This window comes from Tamandua tetradactyla, chromosome 2, assembly GCF_023851605.1.
Source record: "Tamandua tetradactyla isolate mTamTet1 chromosome 2, mTamTet1.pri, whole genome shotgun sequence".
Taxonomy (NCBI): Eukaryota; Metazoa; Chordata; class Mammalia; order Pilosa; family Myrmecophagidae; genus Tamandua; species Tamandua tetradactyla.
In genome coordinates, this window is record NC_135328.1 from 215,054,259 (window position 1) to 215,080,312 (window position 26,054).

Here is a 26,054-nt window from a genome sequence, read left to right on the forward strand (position 1 = left end):
TAAAAGAGGTTCCATGCACTAGGGTAGCTTTCTAGAAATCTACAACCTCCAGATGGATCCCTGGACCAGGTAAGTCCTAAAACCTAGAGGGCCCATCCTCTCCAGAATATCAGCTAGTTCCATCTCCCTACCCAGTATTACTGACAGCCCATTCCAACATGAAAAATTAGAATGGCCATAGCCCAAATACCCCTAAAAAGTGGGACAGAAAGATCAAAGATGATGGTGGAGTTATACAGAGAAGGTAGGGTTTAACAAACAAATATGATTGCTGAATCATTAAACTGATATTTCTTTTAGTCGCCAGTATCTTAGAGCAGCTAGAAATAAAAACCTATAATTGTGGAATTGTAACCCATATCAAGCCCTGAAATCTGTTCTATAACTAATTGTTGTGCTGTGCTTTGAAATTTATTGCTGTTTTGTATATATGTTATTTTTCACAAAAAAATAGATTGTGATGATCAAAAAAAACTTATTCCTTCTAGAGCAGCTATATATTCTGGAGCATCTAGAAGGAAAAATCTGAGAGGAGGTATGGTAGCCTGTGACAAACTCTGGGATCTATCCTGTAACTACTTGTTGAAGAGTGCTTTGAAAACTATTGCTTTTTTCTTTCTTTGCTTTGTATATATGTTATATTATACAATAAAAAAAAGTTAAAAAAAAGACATTTCACCACGAAAAGCACTAAATGGGACTAATCAGTAATCTTACATGGACTAGACCCTGTATTCCTGATAGAAGGGTAGAGTCCATACAAGAACCCCTCTAGCAAAATGCATGGCTCACTCCTCCCCCACACTGAGCTCTGTTTCTTTCCCCTGTAGTTTTTGGTTCTTATTCCTATCTTTTGAGACTCATAGTCTTTTATCTTTCAAGAGTGTTACATTTCAAAAATGTAAAGCACTCTACAGTACACAAAGGATTCCATCACACATGACCTTGGTTAGCAGCAGAGCAAAGAGTTGGCTTACTTGAACTGACAGAAGATATCTGCGTATTCTGGAAGGATTCCACTGGCCTGTAACACTGTTACACGGAAGGTGAAGGCACTGCCCAGTTTCAGGTGGTTGCCAATTTCTTCAGAAAACCCTTCCATGACCATTTTACCATCCAGCAAAGTGTTTGACTTCAAATCTAAAGAGGGCCAAATGAGCACACGTCATTCAGATACTGCACATACTACCTTTCAAAATGGAGACAGCTGGGCATTCCTCCCACTCCTATTGATGAAAGAGATTATCTCCCTTCAAACAGCCAATACTTTTTCTTTTTGAAAACATCCACAATCATAGTAAATTCTGTTTACGCACCTAAGTCATTTATTCGACTGATTTCTTCTGGAGGAGTGATGATCTCAGAACTCTGACCCTGTCCTTCCACAATCCTCAGCTCCTCCAAGGAAAGACCAGAACGAGTCATTGCAACTGAAGAAAAGTCAGTCTGAAAACAAACCAGGGGTAGGCATGTGATAAAAATGTAGTGTAACAACATATTTTTTCCAGTTTCTTCACTTCTGTTTATTTGTCCAATAAGTGATAGTGACTGGAAAATTATGTGGATTAACTACTGTCTGAAGAAAAGAGCTAAAATTAAATATTAATGTTGGTCTTCATCTTTTATAATGTTGAATCTTTACAATTGTAATTATTAGGCATGTCTCATATTCTATTAACTCTGTGGTTACCAGCACCCTATATTTTTTTAGCTCTAGGTAGGGAAATTGGTCTCCAATGCCAAATATTCACCTTGTTTCTTCTCATCTACTTTCTTCTTCCACAAAGTTTTCCTTCTTTCTGGAAGATTTCTCACCTGAGTAAAGTAGTCATTATCAAAAGATATTTTAGCTGTTCCTGACTGTCGAATCCCAGAGCCATAATCAGGAGCTTCTTCATCCGCTAAGGAGAGAAAGAATAAGCAAGGATTCAATGAGACTACCTACCAGGGAGGAGAATAATATCCCTTGTTGCCTTATAAAATAAATAGGAAAGTATTGAAACTACTGTTTGAGAACTTGAACATGAGAGAGACACTAAAGAACAAGACTTTCTGCATAGGCAAGAAAGAATAAGACCAAAGTAGTAAAATTCCAAGGGGCTGCATTCAAATCATTTAAACTGACAAACTCTTTAGCTCAAATAAGGCTAGTTAATAAAGAATCTGTCTTATTCTTGTGATTGTTCAAATCTCATACATAGAAATACTGACCTCTCCCCATCTTGGCAAGACTATATTCAATAACACACAACAAATATTTGAAAATATCACACTACTTATTAACTCAACATAATGATGTGTCACAGGTTTTCACAGGGAAAAGAGTGAAAGGTCACTAAACACAGCAAAGTGTGTTTAGATAGAAAAGTTACAAGAAATAGCCACAAACATTCTTTCCTCAGAATGCAGGGTGGGTGGAAGAAAAGCAGCCAATATCAGTATGTTGACTGATAAATTACAAAATAGTAGTCAAAGGACAAACATGTCTATTAGAAGTATCCTGAGAGAAAATTAGGCAAGGAAAATCCTGAAAATCCTTTATTTCTGAAGCAATTGAGACATTATTTAAAATGCAAATAACTTTTATAAAATTAATAAAGGAGTTAGGGTCTAACTTCAGGTTAAATAAAATGCCATTATTCCACAATAGAAGTCCAGGACTAAACTGAATCTATTTTTGACACTTAGGAACAATAGCTTGAAGAAACAAAAACTCACCACAGTCTGATGTGTAATTGAAGTGGAGCCCACCCAGAACTGGCCTGCTTGTCTCTAGGCAAAGTATCCACACTTCTAACTCATTTTAGAAAAGGGTGACCTACCTGCAATGGCCTGTACAGCCACACGCAAAAATCCCCGCACTTCACCCTTCTCACTGACAATGGCCACTCTGTGAATCAGAGGCACCGGAAACAGCAGATTGCTCAGGTATACAAATGCCCTAGAGAGAGAAGCCAAAAGACAAACATCAGAGCATCCAATAGAGAGAAGCTGGCTTTCAGATTCGCTGAGAACATCTTCATCAAACTGTGAGCTGGCTTCTGGGCCTTCTCTCAAGATCACCTCTCTGACTGTTCTTGACTGTTCTGCATTCTCAGATTGTCTCTACTTACTTTTTCAGCATAGATAATATATAAACAAATGCAAAGGCTTGGTAAAGTAGTTTAAAAAGACCAACTTACACCAAATTACTCTCTATAAAAACTATCAATGTAAGTAGAAGAGTAACAATTGGAAGGAGACATGAAAGACCTCTGGGGAGCTGGGTGAGGGGGTGGAGAGGTGGGGGTGAAAGTGAGTCCACTAAAGAACTAACCTTTTAAGAGATTTTGCTCTGTTTTTCCCAATAGATAAAATAGAAATCCGGAGACAAAAAAGGCAGGGAAAAGTGATTGACATATAGTTAATTAACTATATAGCATGACGGTCTTTATTTTTACTCCAAGAAATGACTATTATCTTCAGGCAGGATGACTGAAATAGTGAAGAACATAGTAATGTACAGGCAGAGAGGCTATGCAGCCAGAAATTTCTGAGTAGTAAGCTTAGAGGAGACTCAGAAAGGGCATCAAGATAAATGCTAAGGGAGAAGAGAGCTGTTCCCTAAAGGGTTTGTTTTTGCCTCTAGAGTTTCAAGCCTAATATAGAAATGCAAAAATATAAAGCAAATTAGAGAGCTAACATTTTATATTTCAAATGAACTAGTGAAGTCCTATCAAATTTGTATTCTTTTTTTCCTTCTTTCATTATTTTGTAGCTACTGATTTTTTTTAAAAAGCAATAAAAAGTGGTCATCACAACCCTTTACAGTGTCCATTCCAATTAGTGGATGAGAAGTAGAATCCAGTTCCCACTGTTACTCCGGTCTTGCCACTTGATGTATGCTGGTCTTTGAACATAAGGCAAAGAGTAAAATGAGCATCAAGAAATCAAACGTAACTTCACGTGACATATATACCTTTCTGCCTCTTTTCTTGCTCTGAAATCTACTTTAAAGCAAAGAGAAAAGGAAGCTGAAGTGGACATTTGGGATTTTAACTGAAATTAATGAAAACAATTCTGAAAACAGGCAAAACGCATCACAGCAAAACAAATGTTAATAAAACTATTAAGAGCATAAATGAATATGAATGAAAAGTATAACAAAAATAAATGCAAGTGGACACTGAAGCAGATCAAATGATGTCTATTTCCCTTTCAGTCTGCTCCAAAGGGGCAGGGTGGTGCTAAGAAATGGAGGGTTAAAGCTTTGTTGCACAAAAATAAGGAAATGAAAATCTTCTAAAAAGGAATATAAACAAAACTATCAAATACCAACGAACTACTGTGACAAAGTTGAGAAGACTAAGAATTTGGCATAAGGTACCAAATAGATAACTTTACTTTTAGAGTCAGCATACGTACATACCACCCTCATCTTATGACATTCCAGCCACTCCCCCACTCTCCACTCCTTGGCCATTAATAAGCCATCAGTCAGGTTCAACCCCTGCCTGGACCACTCCCTGCTCTCTTCCACCCACCTCATATCTTTGATTTCACATCCTCAGGTTCTTATTTAAAACACCATTTCCTCATGACAGGTCTCCCGAATGTTATATGTACTCAGCAACAAACACACTTCTTTCATTATTGCTATAATTGATATTTATCTGTGTGATTATTTAATTTATATTTGTCTCGCCCACCACACCGTAAACCTGTGAGGGCAGGAACCCTGGCTGGTTTTGCTCATCACTGTCTGCTGAAGGCCTGATGTACAGTAAAACACTTAATAAAAATGTGGTGAGGAACTGAACATACATAAAGGAATTGGAAGATGATTTGTTCTCTATTTTTAAGCAGAAATGGAAGATTTTCCAGAAAAATGAATTACACTAGATGCAGAGAAGCAAAAACATCAAAGTTTATACTAGGTTGATTTTTCAAAGCCATACTTGTGATGGCTATTAACTATATAAACATGTTTAGATTCATAACTATATTTAATATGTTACCTTAAAAATAGTCTTAAAAAAACAGGAACTACTGCTCTTTAAGAAAGCTTACCATTTGAAGGCACAGTACTCCTATTCATGCACTCATACACACACACACACACACGTTACAATAAAACTGTTTGCACATAAAGAAGACAATCTCCTTGTTGATGTGGAAGTATAGAATCTGACAAAGTCTTCTGGTAGCTTTTCCTTTTTTGAAAAGATCATTCTGTGATTCTATGGCAGTAGCAGGGGCCTCAGCACTGTGACTATACAATTACACAACTCTAGATAGCTCCTAGTCCTATTATCAGAACATAGCCCTAAGTCCCAAAACAATGTCTTATCAAAGTTCCCTTCTGAAACTTCTTAAACTGGGATTTCTATAATTACTCTGCATCCTTGAGAGCCCTAATACTTTCACCTAGCAGACTGAAGGAGAACAGGGCTGAGAGAGGGAAAGATGTAATGGATATATTAGCAGAAAGTTCTATGAAGTTACATCAAAAAGAGAAACAAATTTTGTCAACATAAAGATAAGAAAAATCAGCATAATTATGGTGACAGTTATAGAAAGAATACCAGTTTGGGTACTTCGAGAGATTAGAGAATAATAGTCATCTTTTGTCCCCTTTTAACCCAGAAGACTAGATTAAATATTTTACGTTTCATCCCAAATTATGATGGATGGTCCAGAACATCCCAGCATGCCATAAGAGAATAGCTAAAGGGACAAGCTCTTTTAATTTTCATATAAAGATTCAGCAGAGGACAGCCAAGGCCAAGAAACAAAAACCTACAATGTATTTTCACCAGAAACTGGAAAATTTTACGAGCAAATTATAGTTGTAATTATATGTCAGCAGTGGGGCCGGCAACAGTGGCTCAGTGCCAAAGTTCTCGCCTGCCATGCCGGAGACCCGGGTTCGATTCCTGGTGCCTGCCCATGTTAAAAAAAGAAAAAAAAAATGCAGTAGATAGATGTCAGTAGGGGAAATCCAATCCTGTAAATCACCAAGACAGGAAAGAATTTATTCTTCTTACACATGCAATGATCATGACACCACCCAGTGATGGTGCATTACTATAAATTTTGTTTATAGATGAGAAAAGCTGTCAAAGGCAAAAATCCAAACAAACGGAAAGGTTAATTTCCGAGCCACAGCTCCATTAATACTTTATTTGAAAATCAAATTAGAGTTGATTGCTGTTTATTTACACTTAAATCTGATGTGATCAAAATGAATAAAACTATAAAGTTTAAACGAGACAAAAAATTGTATACATATTTTAAGAGTCAGTGAATTTCCACATAAGTGGGATTCTGACTTAAATTTCCCACATTTTGAACTCAAAATATAAATATTTCTTGGTAGAAGTATTAATCAGAATATTCATTTTGATAGTGTTACTGACAGAATCTAAAAGATAGAAGTGATCTTTAAGACTTTTTCTTCCTACTTAACTGTTCATTTTACACTTGATAACATAATATGGTCAAGTTAAAGTCACTGGTCCTAAGTCAGTGACAGACATGACAATGAAGTCAGTGTCCTTTCAATGTGCAGTGGTACAGAGCACAAGTCAGCAGCTGTAGAAGCTGTTTGACTAGTACCACGACAAAACAGTTTACGGCCAGAAATTTGGTTCTGATTTCTGACCCTCTCAGACTAGGATGTACATATGCTGGAGTACCTGGCAGCCATAAAATAAAAAGGTATTATTGCCCCATTATTTCTAAACAGAACTACCTTTCTTTATAATATTAAAATAAAATCAAAATCTCTTAAATTTTAAGATTCTTTCTGGCGATACACCAGTTGGAACTGATATTCACGGCTACATAATTCCTTTATATTTATTCATGGAAAAACTGAATTCTAAATGGTCTTTGGCATTATAAAATCCAGAGATTATCTAGTATTATAACTCATAGTCATAATTGAGGTTTTCATTTCCACTTTCCAAGATAGTGGTGATCTTCTATATTATTTATTAAGTTCCTTGCAGGTGACCAACACTGTGCTATGAGCTAAGTTTTAGAAACTTAAATCCCTACCAGGTCGGGAGGCTTGCTGCACTTTTATTTTTAGATGACTGGTGCTTGTCCATTTAACACTGTCACAATTTCCTTATATTAAGAGTTCAATTATACGTGATTCTAATGCATCATTAAAATTAAATCTGATACCTTAAAACCTGGATAGGCTTTTTGGTTAATCCAGTGAGTGCTGCATTGTGGCACTTGTAATTAAAATTACCTCAGCATAAAGACTGGATGAAGACAAAGATGTCTGTATTAGGAAAATGTGCATGGAGAGTTCTGTATCAGTGACAGATGATGCACAAACTGAGAGGCAGAAATAATGGCTCAGTTTGGTGAACTAAACTTAACACAAAGCAGTTTCATACAGCGCTGAACAAATATCCATTGTTGATGGTGTCAACAGGTAATTTTCTTTGAGATTCAACTTTATAAAGCCTATAGATAAAATTTTGGCAGAAGCCAAAGACCTACAGATAGGCTCAGTGAAATTGGTCAAAGAAAGGAATCAATCTAAGCCAAAAGGGAAACTGATTCTCTCGATGCTTTTTAGGATTTGATAGACAAAACAAAAAATAATCCTAACATTATTCCTGACTCTACTTTTGTCCTCTTGATTCCTGCTAGTGCCATGAGTCCTTTACGTCAAACTCGGACTTCCTCTGCTCTCTTTCTCATGTTATCCTGTATGCTTCCTTACTCACATTCCTTTAAAGAAGAAACACCTAGGCCCCAATACCATTCTTCGAACCCTTTACCTGAGGCTCAGTCTGAATTACTTTCTCCCTTGGGGAGTCTTCCTTCAGAACAAAATTATTGGGCAATTTAAGACAAGGGATCCTTCATGTAGAATTTTCATACATTGCTGCATGATGTCCCAAATAGGCTGAGAACCTCACAAACAAGGCCTAAGCTCTCTCTCTAGCCAGAGCAGCATTTATAAAGAGCTTAAAGCCCTGGGATACTGGTCTGAGTGATCATTAAATGAATTGCCTAGGGCAAGATTACCCAAAATTGAACAAAAAGGCCTTTACAGCAAGAGCTGGTCCCTTTTTGCCTTTCTCACAATAACCTCACCAACCTTCCCACTAAAATGAACCAAGGGGATCGGTCGTAAAACGGGTCATGCCCGTCACTGAAGAGATCTGATCCCTCCTCCGTCCCTGCGTCAGAGCCGGTGTCATCCACGAATGCCTCATCATCAAAATCCTCCATCTCATCTTGCTGCTCGTCAGCCAGCTCAGTGATGTCGGAATCGGCCGTGGAAAAAGTGGGGGAGGGTGTGCGGTCAGCAAGGCGCTCATTCACACAGCCGTGGAAAATGGGGGAGCTAGACACCAGGTAACACGACGATTAACACAGTCAGGGAGAGAGGAATAGTTGGTTAAACAGGAGGCTATGGGTGCCAACGATACAGAACCCACTGGAGAATCAACACAATAAAAGCAACTGGAAAAGCAAAGGATAAAATAAGCATAAATCATCTGGATCAGGTTAAAGGAAACAAGGGTAGGTTGATAAAGTTTAACAAGGTCCTTAGAATAAGAACAGCAAAAGAAACACATGAGTAGAATATTCCAGGTAAATACTGTACTGTGAAACATTTACACTCTCTAGTTCACAGAAAAGATCAGCCTCTAGGCCTTAAAGGAGTCACTCAACTTCAAAGTGAAATAATAAGGCTTTTAAATCTTTATCCAAATCGTCAAATCATCTCAGAACAGGAAACAAAATAGATGAAATGATATGCCAAAGCAAGCATATCCCTTGTTTGGTTAAAACATGTTTCGCCAACCCATCTCTTTAAAAATTACTATTAGAGAGGAGGAGAAAAGACTTACTTCATTTCTAGAAAATACTGTGACTTTCAGCTCTTTTTTTCTACCCAGTTTCTTTAAATACAGAGGGGTTTTGCAATGAAAAACAATCCAAATTTTGAAATTACTGAGCTTAAAACTTTGAATACTTTTCCCTGCTTTTATAACTGTAAAAGAGGTATTATTTGTTTTCATTAAATGCTGAAAATAACTTGTACACAAAAGAGGCTCAAGCAGACCTTGAGGCCTTGGCCTCTTTTGGCACACAATTCCAGGTGTGCAATTAATTTGTCCTTGGCAAAGACTAAGTAAGATGAATTGCTTACTAAAGGTGAGGACAAATCATATCATGGAGATATTGCAGTCTGATAAATCATACTGTGATTTCATAGAGACTCAGCTATTCTTTTTCTTTAAAATCTATCTTATTCAATTGTAAGCCATTTTATGAATGACTTCAGAGACAGAGAAGAGTGTTAAATACTTTGGTTGAAAGTTTGAGACTCCAAACAAATATGCACATTGAATAAAACCAAAGTGAAATATACCAAAAGATACAGTGGTTGTGTATGAGTGGTTAAGATTATAGATGGAGCTTTTTAAAAACTTTTTTCTTTCATCTTTCTATCATGCCTGCTGAGGTTTTAAACAATTAAAATAAAACCATTCATTACTTTAAAAAGAAGACATCAAAAACATCCTCACATACCTTCCTACAAGTTTGAACCAATGAAACCGATCATAAAATGGATCACTGCCAGTCATGGTGGTTTCGCTCTCATCTTGAGCACTGGAAGCCATCTCACCTGCCCTGTCATACATTTCTCGCATCAAATCCAGCCTCTGCCTGTTTAATAAACATAAAGTGCTGGGTTATTATCATGAGACTGCATTAATATTTTGCTTTGGAAGCATTTTTTTCACGAAGGTTTTTAAAAACTGCTCTATTTAATGTTATTTAAAAAAAGTAAAAAGGCCAAAAGGACAGAGACCAAAACACTTGTTATTCCAAATATCTGAGTCTAAAGACAAACCACCAAAAGTTAAGAAGGGTCACTTAAACTCTACTCAAATAAACTGTCATAGGAGAAATGCAATTCAATGATGTATGACATATCAGATATACTGAAATGGTGGGAAATAGCCCATCATACTAAATGTAAAGGAAGCTAGATCCTAGTTTTCCTGTTTAATATTGGTCATCATGAGATCCTGGGCAAAAAAGATGAATTATTACTAGGTCCAAGATAGAAATGGATATCATGAAACTGGAACATTTAAATTTAAAAGAGGGTCTAGAGAGGGGAAATTTAAATCTTTACATCTAAAGTTGAAAACAAAGGTGTTTGAGGAGTTGGGTTAATGTGCTTAAAATATGTAAGAAAATATATAATATCATCAGCCAGCAACAGGAATTTGAGAAAGCAGGAAAGAAAGCAGAAGTGTGTCCTCAGAGCACAGAGAGTTTGAGGGAGCCCATCTGAACAATTCATTGGTATTCCCTAAAACAAATGGCTATTAATAAGCATGAATAATGTTTTCATACTTGAGTTTCTCCAGGGACCAATAATGTGTCGTCCCATTCTTCAGATCCTGGACCTCTACTGCTACCACCGTACGAGGAAAAGGTCTATCTTCATGAGTTTTTTCCATCTCAGTGGGAAGTAATTCAGGAGGCAAAGGGGAGTATAGCGTGTCCGTCAGCAGGACAAACTGAAACTGTACCTAAATGGAAAAAAATAACGATCAACAAATGGTATGTTTGTTTTTGGCAATGAAACCTCAGACAAGGTTATATAATCATGTCCAATGGGGAGAAGGTTAAACATGTAGTATGTGGTCAACAAAAAGTTTGTGACTGGGGACTTCCGGAGAAGATGGCGGCTTAGTAAGACGCGCGGATCTTAGTTCCTCCTCCAGAACAGCTACTAGGGGAGTAGAAACGATACAGAACAGCTCCCGGAGCCACAACAGAGATCAAAAAGACAGCGTATCCCATCCTGGAACGGCTAACTGGCTGAGAGAACCCGCTCCGATGCGATTGCCAAGGGGCGCGGGGTTTCCCGGGTGGGGCGGCAAGCGGCCGGAGTCCCTCCCTTCCTCCTTCCTGGGCCAGCTGGCAGAATTGGGCAGGCGGTCCCCTCAAGCCACGGCGGCTGGCGCCCCCACCAGGCATGGCCCCCCGGACCAACTGAGAGAATTGGATCGGAAATCCCCAGGCCGCGGAGAACGGTGACCGGGGGGGGTCCCTTCCAAACACGTGACTCCCCGGTCCGGCTGGGAACGGTGCACGCTCCCAGGCCGTGGCAGCTGGTGCCCTCCCGCCACGCTTGGCACCCCGGGCCGACTAGGAAATTCGGACGGGCGCTCACACGAGCTGCGGCGGCCAGCGACCCTCTCCGCGTTCGGACCCCCAGGCCAGCTGGCACTCTTCCAAGCCGCTTCGGCTGGCGAACCCCCCCACGTCAAGAGTTTTCCAAAGTTAAAGGACCCACAGCACCTTTTACTGGTGGGACCCGCAGACAAACGTGTGCCACGAGCGCCACCTACTGGGCAGGATAAAAAAAACAGAACCTAGAGATTTCACAGAAAAATCTTTCAACCTACTGGGTCCAACACCCAGGGAAATCTGACTAAATACCCAGACGCCAGCAGAAGATAATGGATCACGCTCAAAAAATTGAAAATATGGCCCAGTCAAAGGAACAAACCAATAGTTCAAATGAGATACAGGAGCTGAAACAACTAATGCTTAATATACGAACAGAAATGGAAAACCTCTTCAAAAACGCAATCAATAAATTCAGGGAGAACATGAAGAAGACATGGGCTGAACAAAAAGAAGAAATAGAAAACTGAAAAAACAAATCACAGAACTTATGGAAGTGAAGGATAAAGTAGAAAAGATGGAAAAAACAATGGATACCTACAATGATAGATTTAAAGAGACAGAAGATAGAATTAGTGATTTGGAGGATGGAACATCCGAATTCCAAAAAGAAACAGAAACTATCGGAAAAAGAATGGAAAAATTTGAACAGGTTATCAGGGAACTCAAGGACAATATGAACCGCACAAATATACGTGTTGTGGGTGTCCCAGAAGGAGAAGAGAAGGGAAAAGGAGGAGAAAAACTAATGGAAGAAATTATCACTAAAAATTTCCCAAATCTTACGAAAGACCTAAAATTACAGATCCAAGAGGTGCAGCACACCCCAAAGAGAATAGACCCAAATAGGCGTTCTCCAAGACACTTACTAGTTAGAATGTCAGAGGTCAAAGAGAAAGAGAGGATCTTGAAAGCAGCAAGAGAAAAACAATCCATCACATACAAGGGAAACCCAATAAGACTATGTGTAGATTTCTCAGCAGAAACCATAGAAGCTAGAAGACAGTGGGATGATATATTTAAATTACTAAAAGAGAAAAACTGCCAACCAAGACTCCTATATCCAGCAAAATTGTCCTTCAAAAATGAGGGAGAAATTAAAACATTTATAGACAAAAAGTCACTGAGAGAATTTGTGACCAAGAGACCAGCTCTGCAAGAAATACTAAAGGGAGCACTAGAGTCAGATACGAAAAGACAGAAGAGAGAGGTATGGAGAAGAGTGTAGAAAGAAGGAAAGTCAGATATGATATATATAATACAAAAGGCAAAATGGTAGAGGAAAATATTATCCAAACAGTAATAACACTAAATGTTAATGGACTGAATTCCCCAATCAAAAGACATAGACTGGCAGAATGGATTAAAAAACAGGATCCTTCTATATGCTGTCTACAGGAAACACATCTTAGACCCAAAGATAAACATAGGTTGAAAGTGAAAGGTTGGGAAAAGATATTTCATGCAAATAACAACCAGAAAAGAGCAGGAGTGGCTATACTAATATCCAACAAATTAGACTTCAAATGTAAAACAGTTAAAAGAGACAAAGAAGGACACTATCTACTAATAAAAGGAACAATTAAACAAGAAGACATAACAATCATAAATATTTACGCACCGAACCAGAATGCCCCAAAATACGTGAGGAATACACTGCAAACACTGAAAAGGGAAATAGACACATATACCATAATAGTTGGAGACTTCAATTCACCACTCTCATCAATGGACAGAACATCTAGACAGAGGATCAATAAAGAAATACAGAATCTGAATATTACTATAAATGAGCTAGACTTAACAGACATTTATAGGACATTACATCCCACAACAGCAGGATACACCTTTTTCTCAAGTGCTCATGGATCATTCTCAAAGATAGACCATATGCTGGGTCACAAAGCAAGTCTTAACAAATTTAAAAAGATTTAAATCATACACAACACTTTCTCAGATCATAAAGGAATGAAGTTGGAAATCAATAATAGGTGGAGTGCCAGAAAATTCACAAATACGTGGAGGCTCAACAACACACTCTTAAACAACCAGTGGGTCAAAGAAGAAATTGCAAGAGAAATTAGTAAATACCTCGAGGAGAATGAAAATGAAAACACAACATATCAAAACTTATGGGACGCAGCAAAGGCAGTGCTAAGAGGGAAATTTATTGCCCTAAATGCCTATATCAGAAAAGAAGAAAAGGCAAAAATGCAGGAATTAACTGTCCACTTGGAAGAACTGGAGAAAGAACAGCAAACTAATCCCAAAGCAAGCAAAAGGAAAGAAATAAGAAAGATTAGAGCAGAAATAAATGAAATTGAAAACATGAAAACAATAGAGAAAATCAGTAAGACCAGAAGTTGGTTCTATGAGAAAATCAATAAGATTGATGGGCCCTTAGCAAGATTGACAAAAAGAAGAAGAGAGAGGATGCAAATAAATAAGATCAGAAATGGAAGAGGAGACATAATTACTGACCTCACAGAAATAAAGGAGGTAATAACAGGATACTATGAACAACTTTACGCTAATAAATACAACAATTTAGATGAAATGGACGGGTTCCTGGAAATACATGAACAACCAACTTTGACTCAAGAAGAAATAGATGACCTCAACAAACCAATCACAAGTAAAGAAATCGAATTAGTCATTCAAAAGCTTCCTAAAAAGAAAAGTCCAGGACCAGACGGCTTCACATGTGAATTCTATCAAACATTCCAGAAAGAATTAGTACCAACTCTCCTCAAACTCTTCAAAAAAATCGAAGCGGAGGGAAAACTACCTAATTCATTCTATGAAGCCAACATCACCCTCATACCAAAACCAGGCAAAGATATTACAAGAAAAGAAAACTACAGACCAATCTCTCTAATGAATATAGATGCAAAAATCCTCAATAAAATTCTAGCAAATCGTATCCAACAACACATTAAAAGAATTATACATCATGACCAAGTAGGATTCATCCCAGGTATGCAAGGATGGTTCAACATAAGAAAATCAATTAATGTAATACACCATATCAACAAATCAAAACAGAAAAATCACATGATCATCTCAATTGATGCAGAGAAGGCATTTGACAAGATTCAACATCCTTTCCTGTTGAAAACACTTCAAAAGATAGGAATACAAGGGAACTTCCTTAAAATGATAGAGGGAATATATGAAAAACCCACAGCTAATATCATCCTCAATGGGGAAAAATTGAAAACTTTCCCCCTAAGATCAGGAACAAGACAAGGATGTCCACTATCACCACTTTTATTCAACATTGTGTTGGAGGTTCTAGCCAGAGCAATTAGACAAGAAAAAGAAATACAAGGCATCAAAATTGGAAAGGAAAAAGTAAAACTATCACTGTTTGCAGACGATATGATACTATACGTCGAAAACCCGGAAAAATCCACAACAAAACTACTAGAGCTAATAAATGAGTACAGCAAAGTAGCAGGTTACAAGATCAACATTCAAATATCTGTAGTGTTTCTATACATTAGTAATGAACAAGCTGAGGGGGAAATCAAGAAACGAATCCCATTTACAATTGCAACTAAAAGAATAAAATACCTAGGAATAAATTTAACTAAAGAGACAAAAAACCTATATAAAGAAAACTACAAAAAACTGCTAAAAGAAATCACAGAAGACCTAAATAGATGGAAGGGCATACCGTGTTCATGGATTGGAAGACTAAATATAGTTAAGATGTCAATCCTACCTAAATTGATTTACAGATTCAATGCAATACCAATCAAAATCCCAACAACTTATTTTTCAGAAATAGAAAAATCAATAACCAAATTTATCTGGAAGGGCAGGGTGCCCCGAATTGCTAAAAACATCTTGAGGAAAAAAAACGAAGCTGGAGGTCTCGCGCTGCCTGACTTTAAGGCATATTATGAAGCCACAGTGGTCAAAACAGCATGGTACTGGCATAAAGATAGATATATCGACCAATGGAATTGAATAGAGTGCTCAGATATAGACCCTCTCATCTATGGACATTTGATCTTTGATAAGGCAGTCAAGCCAACTCACCTGGGACAGAACAGTCTCTTCAATAATTGGTGCCTAGAGAACTGGATATCCATATGCAAAAGAATGAAAGAAGACCTGTATCTCACACCCTATACAAAAGTTAACTCAAAATGGATCAAAGATCTAAACATTAGGTCTAAGACCATAAAACAGTTAGAGGAAAATGTAGGGAGATATCTTATGAAACTTACAATTGGAGGCGGTTTTATGGACCTTAAACCTAAAGCAAGAGCACTGAAGAAGGAAATAAATAAATGGGAGCTCCTCAAAATTAAATACTTTTGTGCATCAAAAAACTTCATCAAGAAAGTAGAAAGACAGCCTACACAATGGGAGACAATATTTGGAAATGACATATCAGATAAAGGTCTAGTATCCAGAATTTATAGAGATTGTTCAACTCAACAACAACAAAAAGGCAACCAACCCAATTACAAAATGGGAAAAAGACTTGAACAGACACCTATCAGAAGAGGAAATACAAATGGCCAAAAGGCACATGAAGACATGCTTGATGTCCCTGGCCATTAGAGAAATGCAAATCAAAACCACAATGAGATATCATCTCACACCCACCAGAATGGCCATTATCAACAAAACAGAAAATGACAAGTGCTGGAGAGGATGCGGTGAAAGAGGCACACTTATCCACTGTTGGTGGGAATGTCAAATGGTGCAACCACTGTGGAAGGCAGTTTGGCAGTTCCTCAAAAAGCTGAATATAGAATTGCCATACGATCCAGCAATACCATTGCTGGGTATCTACTCAAAGGACTTAAGGGCAAAGACACAAACGGACATTTGCACACCAATGTTTATAGCAGCATTATTTACAATTGCAAAGAGATGGAAACAGCCAAAATGTCCATCAACAGATGAGTGGCTAAACAAACTGTGGTATATACATACAATGGAATATTATGCAGCTTTAAGACAGAATAAACTTATGAAGCATGTAATAACATGGATGGACCTAGAGAACATTATGCTGAGTGAGTCTAGCCAAAAACTAAAGGACAAATACTGTATGGTACCACTGATGTGAACCGACATTCGAGAATAAACTTGGAATATGTCATTGGTAACAGAGACCAGCAGGAGTTAGAAACAGGGTAAGATAATGGGTAATTGGAGCTGAAGGGATACAGACTGTGCAACAGGACTAGATACAAAAACTCAAAAATGGACAGCACAATAATATCTAATTGTAAAGTAATCATGTTAAAACACTGAATGAAGTTGCATCTGAGCTACAGGTGTTTTTTTTTTTAACTATTATTACTTTTATTTTTTTTCTCTATATTAACATTCTATATCTTTTTCTGTTGTGTTGCTAGTTCTTCTAAACCGATGCAAATGTACCAAGAAACGATGATCATGCATCTATGTGATGATGTTAAGAATTACTGATTGCATATGTAGAATGGTATGATTTCTAAAAAAAAAAAAAAAATGGACAGCACAATACTACCTAATTGTAATGTAATTATGTTAAAACACTGAATGAAGCTGCATCTGAGCTATAGTTTTTTTTTAATTTTTTTTCTTATATATTTTTGTATTTTTTATTTTTATTTTCATTTTTTCTCTATATTATCATTTTATTTCTTTTTCTGTTGTCTTGTTATTTCTTTTTCTAAATCGATGCATATGTACTAAGAAATGATGATCATACATCTATGTGATGATATTAAGAATTACTGATTGCATATGTAGAATGGAATGATTTCTAAATGTTGTGTTAGTTTATTTCTTTTAATTAATAAAAAAAACTGGTCTTCTATGAAAAAAAGAATTACTGATTGCATATGTAGAATGGTATGATTTCTAAATGTTGCGTTAATTTCTTTTTTCCGTTAATTAATTAAAAAAAAGAAAAAAGTTTGTGACTAACTGAACAAAATGGCCACTTGCATATTAATTATGTGGAATAATCCTAATTTCAAACCAAAGTACTAACAGACCTTGTTTTCCTAGATAAGAGTTTTTTTTCAGGCTAAAATCTCAATAAATATATTTTGCTTGACTGAATGAATACTTTTGTAGAATTTGGATACAGGAAATCAAAGGTGGGCGCAAGAATACATCTCTAGTCTTTTTTCCACTTTAAAGTCAGATGATAACATCTACCCTCAAAACTGTTTACATATGGTAAGTGCTTTGCCTACATCATGTCTTTGATTTCTCCCCAATACCCTATACTTTTTTTTTTTGGTAAAATGTAACATATATATATACAAAAGAAAAGAAAGAAAAAAAACAATAATTTTGAAAGCACACTTCAACAGCTACAGAACAGGTCCCAGAGGCTGTCATGGGGTATCATGCCCTCATCTCAGATTTTTGTTTCTGGTTGCTCCAAAACACTGGCAGTTTTATCAGTCATAATAACAGAATCAGACAGTATCTGTCCTTTTGTGTCTGATTTATTTCACTCAGCATTATGTCCTCGAGGTACATCCACATTGTCATATGTTTCAGGACATCATTCTGTCTAAATGCTGCATAATACTCCAGTGCATGTATATACCATATTTTGTTTATCCACACATCTGTTGATGGGCACCTGGATTATTTCCATCTCTTGGCAACTGTGAGTAGTGCCACTATGAACATGGGTGTGAAAATGTCTGTTCATGTCACTGTCCTCAACACTTCTGGGTATATAACGAGTATTGGTATTGCTGGGATACTCAATATTTAGGGCATAGGGCAACTCAATATTTAGTTTTTTGAGGAATTGCCAAACTGACTTCCACAGCAGCTGAACTATTTACACTCCCACCAACAGTGAGTAAGTGTTTCAATTTCTCTGCATCCTCTCCAACATTTGTAGTTTCCTGTTTGTTTAATAGCAGCCATTCTTATAGGTGTGAGGTGATATCTCATTGTCATCTTAATTTGCATTTCCCTTATAGCCAATGAAGATGAGCAGCTCTTAATGTGCTTTTTAGCCATCTGTATTTGCACTTCAGAAAAGTGCCTATTCATTTCCTCTGCCCATTTTATAACTGAGTTGTTTGTTCTTTTGCTGTTGAGCTGTATAATTTCTTTATATACATAAGATGTCAAGCCTTTATTCAATATGTGGCTTCCAAATATTTTCTCCCATTGACTTGGCTGCCTCTTCACCTTTTTTAACAAACTCCTTTGAGGCACAGAAGCTCCTGATCTTAAGGAGTTCCCATTTATCCAGTTTTTTTTTCTTTCTCAATTTGTGTTTTAGGAAACAGAAGCTATCTCCTATTACTACATCTTGAAGATATTTCCCTACATTTTTTTCTAGAAGTTCTATGGTACTGGCGCTTACATTTACGTCTTTGATCCATTTTGAATTAATTTATGTATAGGGTGTAAGCTGGGGCCCTCTTTCATTCATTTGACTATTGAAATCCAGTTCTTCCATGCCCATTTACTGAAAAGACTATTCTGTCCCAATTCAGTGGATCTGGGGTGTCAAAAATCAAATGTCCATAAATTTGGTAATCTCTGCATTCTCGATTCTATTCCACTGGTCAGTTCTTCTGTCTTTGTGCCAGTACCATGCTGTTTTGACCACTGTGGCTTTATAGTAAGCTTTAAGGTCAGGAAGTGACAGACCTCCCAGTTTGCTCTTCTTTTTCAGGATATCTCTGGCTATTTGGGGTCTCTTTCTCTTCCATATAAATTTGATAACCAGCTTTTCCAAATCTTCAAAGTAGGTTATTGGGATTTTGATTGGTATTGCGCTGAATCTATAGATCAGTTTGGGTAGAAGTAACATCTTGACAATATTCAACTTTCCTATCCATGAGCCTAGAATATCTTTCCATCTATTTAAGTCATTTTTAATTTCTTTTAGCAATTTTTTATAATTTTCTGTGTAGAAGTTCTTGACATCCCTGGTTAGATTTATTCCTAGATGCCGAATTCTTCTGGTCACTATTCTGAATGGAATTTTTTCCTTAGTTGTCACTTCAGTTAGGTCATTGCTTGTATATAGAAACATTACTGATTCCTATACATTAGTCTTGTATCCTACTGCTTTGCTGAATTTGTTTATTAGCTCAAGCAGTTTTGCTGTGGATTTCTCAGGTTTTCCTAAGTAGAGGATCATGTCATCTGCAAATAATTAAAGTTTTACTTCTTCCTTTCCTATTTGGATGTCTTTTATTTCCTTCTCCCATCTAACTGCTCCAGCTAGTACTTCTAATACAATGTTGAATAGTAGTAGTGAGAATAGGCATCCTTGCTTGTCCCCAAACTCAAGACGAATGCTTTCAATTTCTCACCATTATCTATGATGCTGGCTACGGCTTTTCATTTATGCCCTATAGATTGAGAAAGTCTCCTTGGATTGCTAATTTTTGAAGTGTTTTTATCAGGAAAGGATGATGGATTTTGTCGAATGCTTTTTAAACCTCGATATGATCGTGTGATTTTTTTCCCTTATGATCTGTCAATGTGCTGCATTACATTGATTGATTTTATTATGTTGAATCACCCTTGAATTCCTGGTATGAATCCCATTTGATTCATGTGGCATTGGATACAATTTGCTAGTATTTTGTTAAGAATTTTTGCATCCATGTTCATTAGAGAAACTGGTCTATAGTTTTCTTGCATTGTCTTTATTCAATTTTGGTATTAGAGTGATGTTAGCCTCATAAAATGAGTTAGGTAGCTTTCTTTTTTCTTCAAATTCTTGGAAGAGTTTGAGTAGGATTGGCATTACTTCTTTTTGAAATGTTTGATAAAATTTTCCTGTGAAGCCTCTGTTCCTGGGCTTTTATTTATGCAAAGATTTTTGATGACCCAACTGGATCTCTTTACTTATAATTGGCTTGTTGAGATCTTCTATTTCTTCATGAGTCAGTATAGGTAATTCATGTACTTCTAGGAATTTATCTATTTCATCTAAGTTGTCTAGTTTGTTGGCATATAGTTGTTCATAATATTCTCATGATATTAAAAATTTCTTCATGATCTGTGGTAACTGGCTTTTATATTTAGGTCTTTGATCCATTTTGAATTTGTGTCCTCTCTCTTTTTTTCCTTTTACATCTAGCTAGGGGACTATCAACTTCATTATTTTCTCACAGAAGCAACTTTTAGTTTTGCTGATTCTTTCTATTGTTTCATTGTTCTCCAGTTAGTTTGCTGTCCTTTCTCTAAATTCTCCAGGTGAGCAGTTAAATTCTCAAGTTTTGCTCATTTCTTATTTTTTAATATAAGCATTTTGAGCAATAAATTTCCCTCTCAGCATCGCCTTTGCTGCATTCCATAAGTTTCGATATGCTGTATTCTCATTATCATTCGTCACCAGATATTTATTGATTTCTTTAATAATTTCTTCCTTGACTCACTGATCATTTAAGAGTGTATTGCTTAACATCCATATATTTGTGTAAGCTCTTGTTCTTTGGTGATTATTAATTTCCAACATTATTCCGTTGTGATCAGAGAAAATGCTTTAGATAATTTCAATCTTGTTAAATTTATAGCGACTCAGTTTGTGTCCCTGAATATGATCTATCCTGGAGAATACGTGCTAGAGAAAAATGTATATACTGGTGTTCGGAGATGTAATGATCTATACATGTCTATTAGATCTAATTCATCCACCCTGTTTAGGTTCTCGACTTCCTTGTTGACCCTCTGTGTGGTCGTTCTATCCATAATGGAGAGTGGTGTACTGAAGTCTCCCACTATTACTGTTGAAATGTCTATAGGTCCCATCAATTTTTACAGCATGTGTCTCATGTACTTTGGAGATTCTTGATTGGGAACATACACATTTATGATTGCTATTTCTTCCTGGTGAATTATCCCTTTTATTAACAGGTAGTGTCCTTCTTTGTCTCTTATGACTCTTTACATTTAAAGTTTATTTTGTCTGATATTAGTATAGCTACTCCTGCTTTCTTTTGGTTATAGCTTGCATTGAAAATCTTTTTCCATCCTTTCAAGCTCAATCTAACTGTGTCCTTAAGTCTAAGACATAGCTCTTGTAGACAGCATATAGATGGATTATGTTTTTGATACATAATTAATAATTATATATCAAAAATAATTGGTGAGTTTAGTCCATTAACATTCAAAGTAATCACTGTAAAAGCAGTTCTTGACTCTACCATCTCGTCCTTTAGTTTTTATTTGTCAGATCTATGTATCATTTTTCTTCTCTCTCTCTTTTCCTTTAAATTACCTTTACTCATATTCTTCAATTCTGTGCCCTCCTCCAGACCTCTCTTTCCTGTATTTTTTTTTATCAGCTGACACAGCTCCCTTTAGTATTTCTTGTACAGCTGGTCACTTGCTGACTAGTTGTCTCAATTTTTCTTTGTCTTTGAGGATTTTAATCTTTCCCTCAATTTTGAAGGATAACTTGGCTGGATAAAGAATACTTGCCTGGAAAGCCTCTTTTGTTGCTCAGATGTGGCCCCTCTCTCCAGCCAACACAACGAGCAGTCTCACTACCCTACCCCTCTCTACGTGGGATATGACTCCCAGGGGTATGGACCTTCCTGGCAACGTGGGACAGAGATTTTGGAATGAGCGGAGACTCGGCATCAAGGGATTGAGAAAAACCCTAGAATGAGCTGAGACTTAGCATCAAGGGATTGAGAAAACCTTCTCGACCAAAAGGGGGAAGAGAGAAATGAGAAAAAGTGTCAGTGGCTGAGAGATTCCAGAGTCGAGAGGTTATCCTGGAGGTTATTCTTATGCATCAAGTAGATATTATCTTGTTATTCAAGATGTAATGGAGAGGCTGGAGGGAACTGCCTGAAAATGTAGAGCTGTATTCCAGTAGCCATGTTTCTTGATGATAATTGTATAATGATATAGCTTTCGCAATGTGACTGTGTGATTGTGAAAACCTTGTGTCTGATGCTCCTTTTATCTACCTTGTCAACAGATGAGTAGAATATATGGAATAAAAATAAATAATAGGGGGAACAAATGTTAAAATAAATTTAGTTTGAAATGCTAGTAACCAATGAAAGCGAGGGGTAAGGGGTATGGTATGTAAAATTCTTTTGTTCCTGTTTTTGTTTTATTTTTTTCTGTTGTCTTTTTATGTCTTTTTCTGAATTGATGCAAATCTGCGGGAAATGATCATGATGATGAATACGCAACTATGTGATGATATTGTGAATTGCTGAGTGTATGTTTTGGGAATGTTTGTGCTTCTTGCAATTTTTTTTTATTAATAAAAAATTAAAAAAAAAAAAAGAATTCTTGACCGGAGGTCTTTCTCATTCAGGATCTTAAAAATATCATATCACTGCCTTCTTGCTTCCATGGTGTCTGTTGTATAGTCTGAAATCAGTCTTATGTGTTTTCCCTTGTATGCAGAAGTTTGTTTCTCTCATACTGCTTTCAGGACTTCCTGTTTCTTCAGTACCTGACAGTCTGATCAGTATGTGTCTCCAAGTAGGCCTGTTGGGATTTATTCTATTCAGAGTTCGCTGGGCCTCTTTGATTTCCATACTTATGTCTTTTATAAGGGTTGGAAAGCTTTCTCTAATTCTATCTTCAACTTTCCCAACCCTTTTCTCTTCTCCTTCTCGTACACCAATGATTCCGTATTTGTGTGCCTCTGGTTGTCCATAATTTCTATGAGATCTAGTTACATTTTTTCCATCTTTCTTGTCATTTGTTCTTTTTGTGTGCCCTAGCTCTATTGTTCTATCTTCAAGCTCACTTATTCTTCCTTCTGCTTCTTCAAATCTGCTATCGTTTGTCTCCAGTATGTTTTAAATTTGTTCTACTGAAGTTTTCATTTCTGTGAGATCTGCCATTTTTCTATTTAACCTTCTGAATTCTTCTTTATGCTCTTCTAGTGTCTTCCTGATATCCTTTATTTCGTTACATGTATCCTTGAGCAGTTGTTCCATATTCTGTGTCCCCTCTGGAATTCTGATTTGGCCATTTGGCTGGTCCATTACTACTTGGATCTTCATGTGTTTTGTGATTTTCTATTGTGCTCAGAGCATTCGATTATCTTGATATGGTTATTTTACAAGTTGTTTTCCTTTACTCTTCTGAAGTTTTGAATCTACTTGTTTTTTATTGAATGTTTCCTTTTGCACTTGTTGGTTATTCTCCACCAAATCATGGTCCAGATCTCATTTAGGGAATACAATTCAACTTACGGGTCTGTTAAAACCAGGCAGGGGTGCACAAGTACTCCAGTGGCAGAATGGCTAACCACCACGCAGGAGACCAGGCTTGACTCCCAACCTATGCACACACACACCCCAAAAAAAGAAGAAAAGAAAAAAAAAAGAAAGAAGAAACAAAGACAATAAAGTAAATAATAATGTAATAAAAATATGAAACACAAAAACAAGAGCTACAACAAAATATACCTCAACAGTAGTAGGCCCCAGAACCAAAGGGGACACCCTAGGATATACTAGGAGTGAAGTCAGGCTCGTGCCCACCAGAGGGAGAGAAAATTTAAGAGAAAAATAATAATAGTAATAGTAAAAATAAATGAAAAGGGGGTGGGCAATGGTAGCTCAGTGGCAGAGTTCTCACCTGCCATGCCGCAGACCCGGGATCGATTCTGGAGCCTGCCCATGCAAAAAATAATAATAACAGTAATAAATAAAAATTTAAAAATAATAAATAAATGAAAAGGAATGATAAAATATGTGAAATAAAAAATAGAAAATAATGAATAAAAATATAATAATATAAAATAGCCATAAACTTCTGTTAATAATGAAAAGAACAATTATATTACTGATAAAAATGTATAGAAAGACTATGTTTTAAAGGGGGGAAGAAAAAAGAATATTAAGAAAAAAATTTTAAATACAATAAATAATAAGGACCTAGACAGATAGGGGGTTAACTTGCCTGCACTTACCCTTTCTGCCCAGCAGGTGGTGCCCATGAGGCTCCTCCTCCCTCAAGCTCTCCCCTCCCTACTGGTGCAGCCGACCTGCACTTTACTGCATCCAGCCAGCAGATGGCACGCTGGAGTCTAATCCTCCCTCAGCCCGCCCCTCCTGGCGGAAGCCACTACAGGTTGGCATGCTTCGCAGGGGGTGCTGATCCGCCAGAGGTAGCTGACCGGCAGCGCACACACACGAACGCACACACACACGCGCACACACACACACACTCCCCAGAGCCTGGCTGATCAGCTGATCTGAAGTTGAGTGCTGTCAGACACACAACTGTGGGCCAGCTATTCCAGTACCCCACTAGGTGATCAATTCCCCAGCCTTGAGGCTGGACCCTGTGCTGGATTGACTGCCAGCCTCTGGGCTCCCTGAGGGAACTGTTCACTGCAAACACATTGGGAGGTTTCCCTAGCCGGCAGCTGTGCAGGCTGTAGCTGAGGAGGGTCAATTCCCTTCTATCACCACCTTCCCAGTACACAGCAACATTCCTGGTGGGGATCCTGGTCATCCCACCCACTTGCTCTCCCTGGATCCACAGATGCTCTCCTCCCCACCAAAACTGCCTAAATGCAGTCCTCAGCATTTTCTTCCCATTTCCTATCTTGTTTCACAGAGTAGACATGAACATCTTCCCAGAATACCCTATACTTTTAAATATATATATTTTTATTGATAAATCTTCACACATATATATTCCCTATATGGTGTACAATCAATGGCTCACAATATCATAACATAGTTGTATATTCATCACCACGATCATTTTTTAGAACATTTGCATCACTCCAGAAAAAGAAATAAAAATTAAAAAAAAAACCTCATACATACCATACTATCCCTCTCTTTTCTTGACCACTAGTATTTCCATCAACTCAATTTATTTTACCCTTTGTCCCCTATTATTTACTTATTCTTTATCCATATTTTTTTACTCAGCTGTCCATACCTTGGATAAAAAGACCAACAGACACAAGATTTTCACAATCCCACAGTCACATTATAAAAGTTACATCTTTATACAATCATCTTCAAGACTCAAGGCTACTGGAGCACAGCTCAATAGCTTCAGATACTTTCCTCCAGCCACACCAATATACAGTAAACTAAAAAGGGACATCTACATAACACATAAGAATAACCTCCAGGATAACCTCTCGACTCTGTGTGAAATCTCTCTGCCAATGAAACTTTGTCTCATTGCTCTCTTCCCTATTTTGGTCAAGAAAGCTTTCTCAATCCCTTGATGCCAGGTCCCAGCTCATCCCGGGATTTCTGTTCCATGTTGCCAGGGAGAATTTACACCCCTAGGAGTTATGTCCCAGGTAGGAGGGAGGGCAGTGAGTTCTCCTGCCAAGCTGGCTACAGAGAGAGGCCACATCTGAAACAAAAGAGGTTCTCTGTGGGTGACTCTTAGGCCTAATTTTAAGTAGGCTTAGCCTATTCTTTGCAGGAATAAGTTTCATGGGGGCAAACCCCAAGATTGAGGGCTCAGTCTATTAAATTGCTTGTCCCCACTGCTTGCAAGAATATTATAACACCCTATACTTTTTTTATTGTAAAATACAACACATAAAAACAAAGAAAAAAGCAATAATTTTCAAATTACACTTTAACAAATAGATACAGAACAGATCCCAGAGTTTGTCATGGGCTCCCACTCCAAAGACCTCAGATCTTTCCTTCTGGCTGCTCAAAACACTGGAGGCTAGAAGGAATATTGATTCAGCAGTCATAACTGTTAAATCCCATTTTCTCTGTTACACCCCTCCTCCTTCTCCTTTAATCCTTTTCCTAATCTATAGGGATCTTTGGGCAATGTCTGTTCTGACTTTTTCATATTGAGAAGAGAACACCCTATACTTTTATCAAGAAAAA

The 26,054-nt window shown here is 37.3% G+C and overlaps 1 protein-coding gene across 9 annotated transcripts in view; it reads right to left on the bottom strand.

Annotated features, from left to right (window-relative positions):
• KIF1B (kinesin family member 1B) overlaps nucleotides 1-26,054 on the bottom strand; it is a 192,930-nt gene that overhangs the window by 43,246 nt on the left and 123,630 nt on the right. For 7 of the 9 annotated variants that reach the window (XM_077151354.1, XM_077151351.1, XM_077151352.1 and 4 more), the window contains 7 exons: nucleotides 10,390-10,568; nucleotides 9,553-9,690; nucleotides 8,108-8,356; nucleotides 2,823-2,941; nucleotides 1,816-1,901; nucleotides 1,317-1,446; nucleotides 978-1,140 (listed from right to left, as the gene is read on the bottom strand). In XM_077151354.1, the coding sequence (XP_077007469.1) occupies nucleotides 978-1,140; nucleotides 1,317-1,446; nucleotides 1,816-1,901; nucleotides 2,823-2,941; nucleotides 8,108-8,356; nucleotides 9,553-9,690; nucleotides 10,390-10,568 (1,064 nt within the window). The remainder of the gene's footprint in view (nucleotides 1-977; nucleotides 1,141-1,316; nucleotides 1,447-1,815; nucleotides 1,902-2,822; nucleotides 2,942-8,107; nucleotides 8,357-9,552; nucleotides 9,691-10,389; nucleotides 10,569-26,054) is intronic. The other 2 variants (XM_077151355.1, XM_077151356.1) reach the window with 1 other exon arrangement.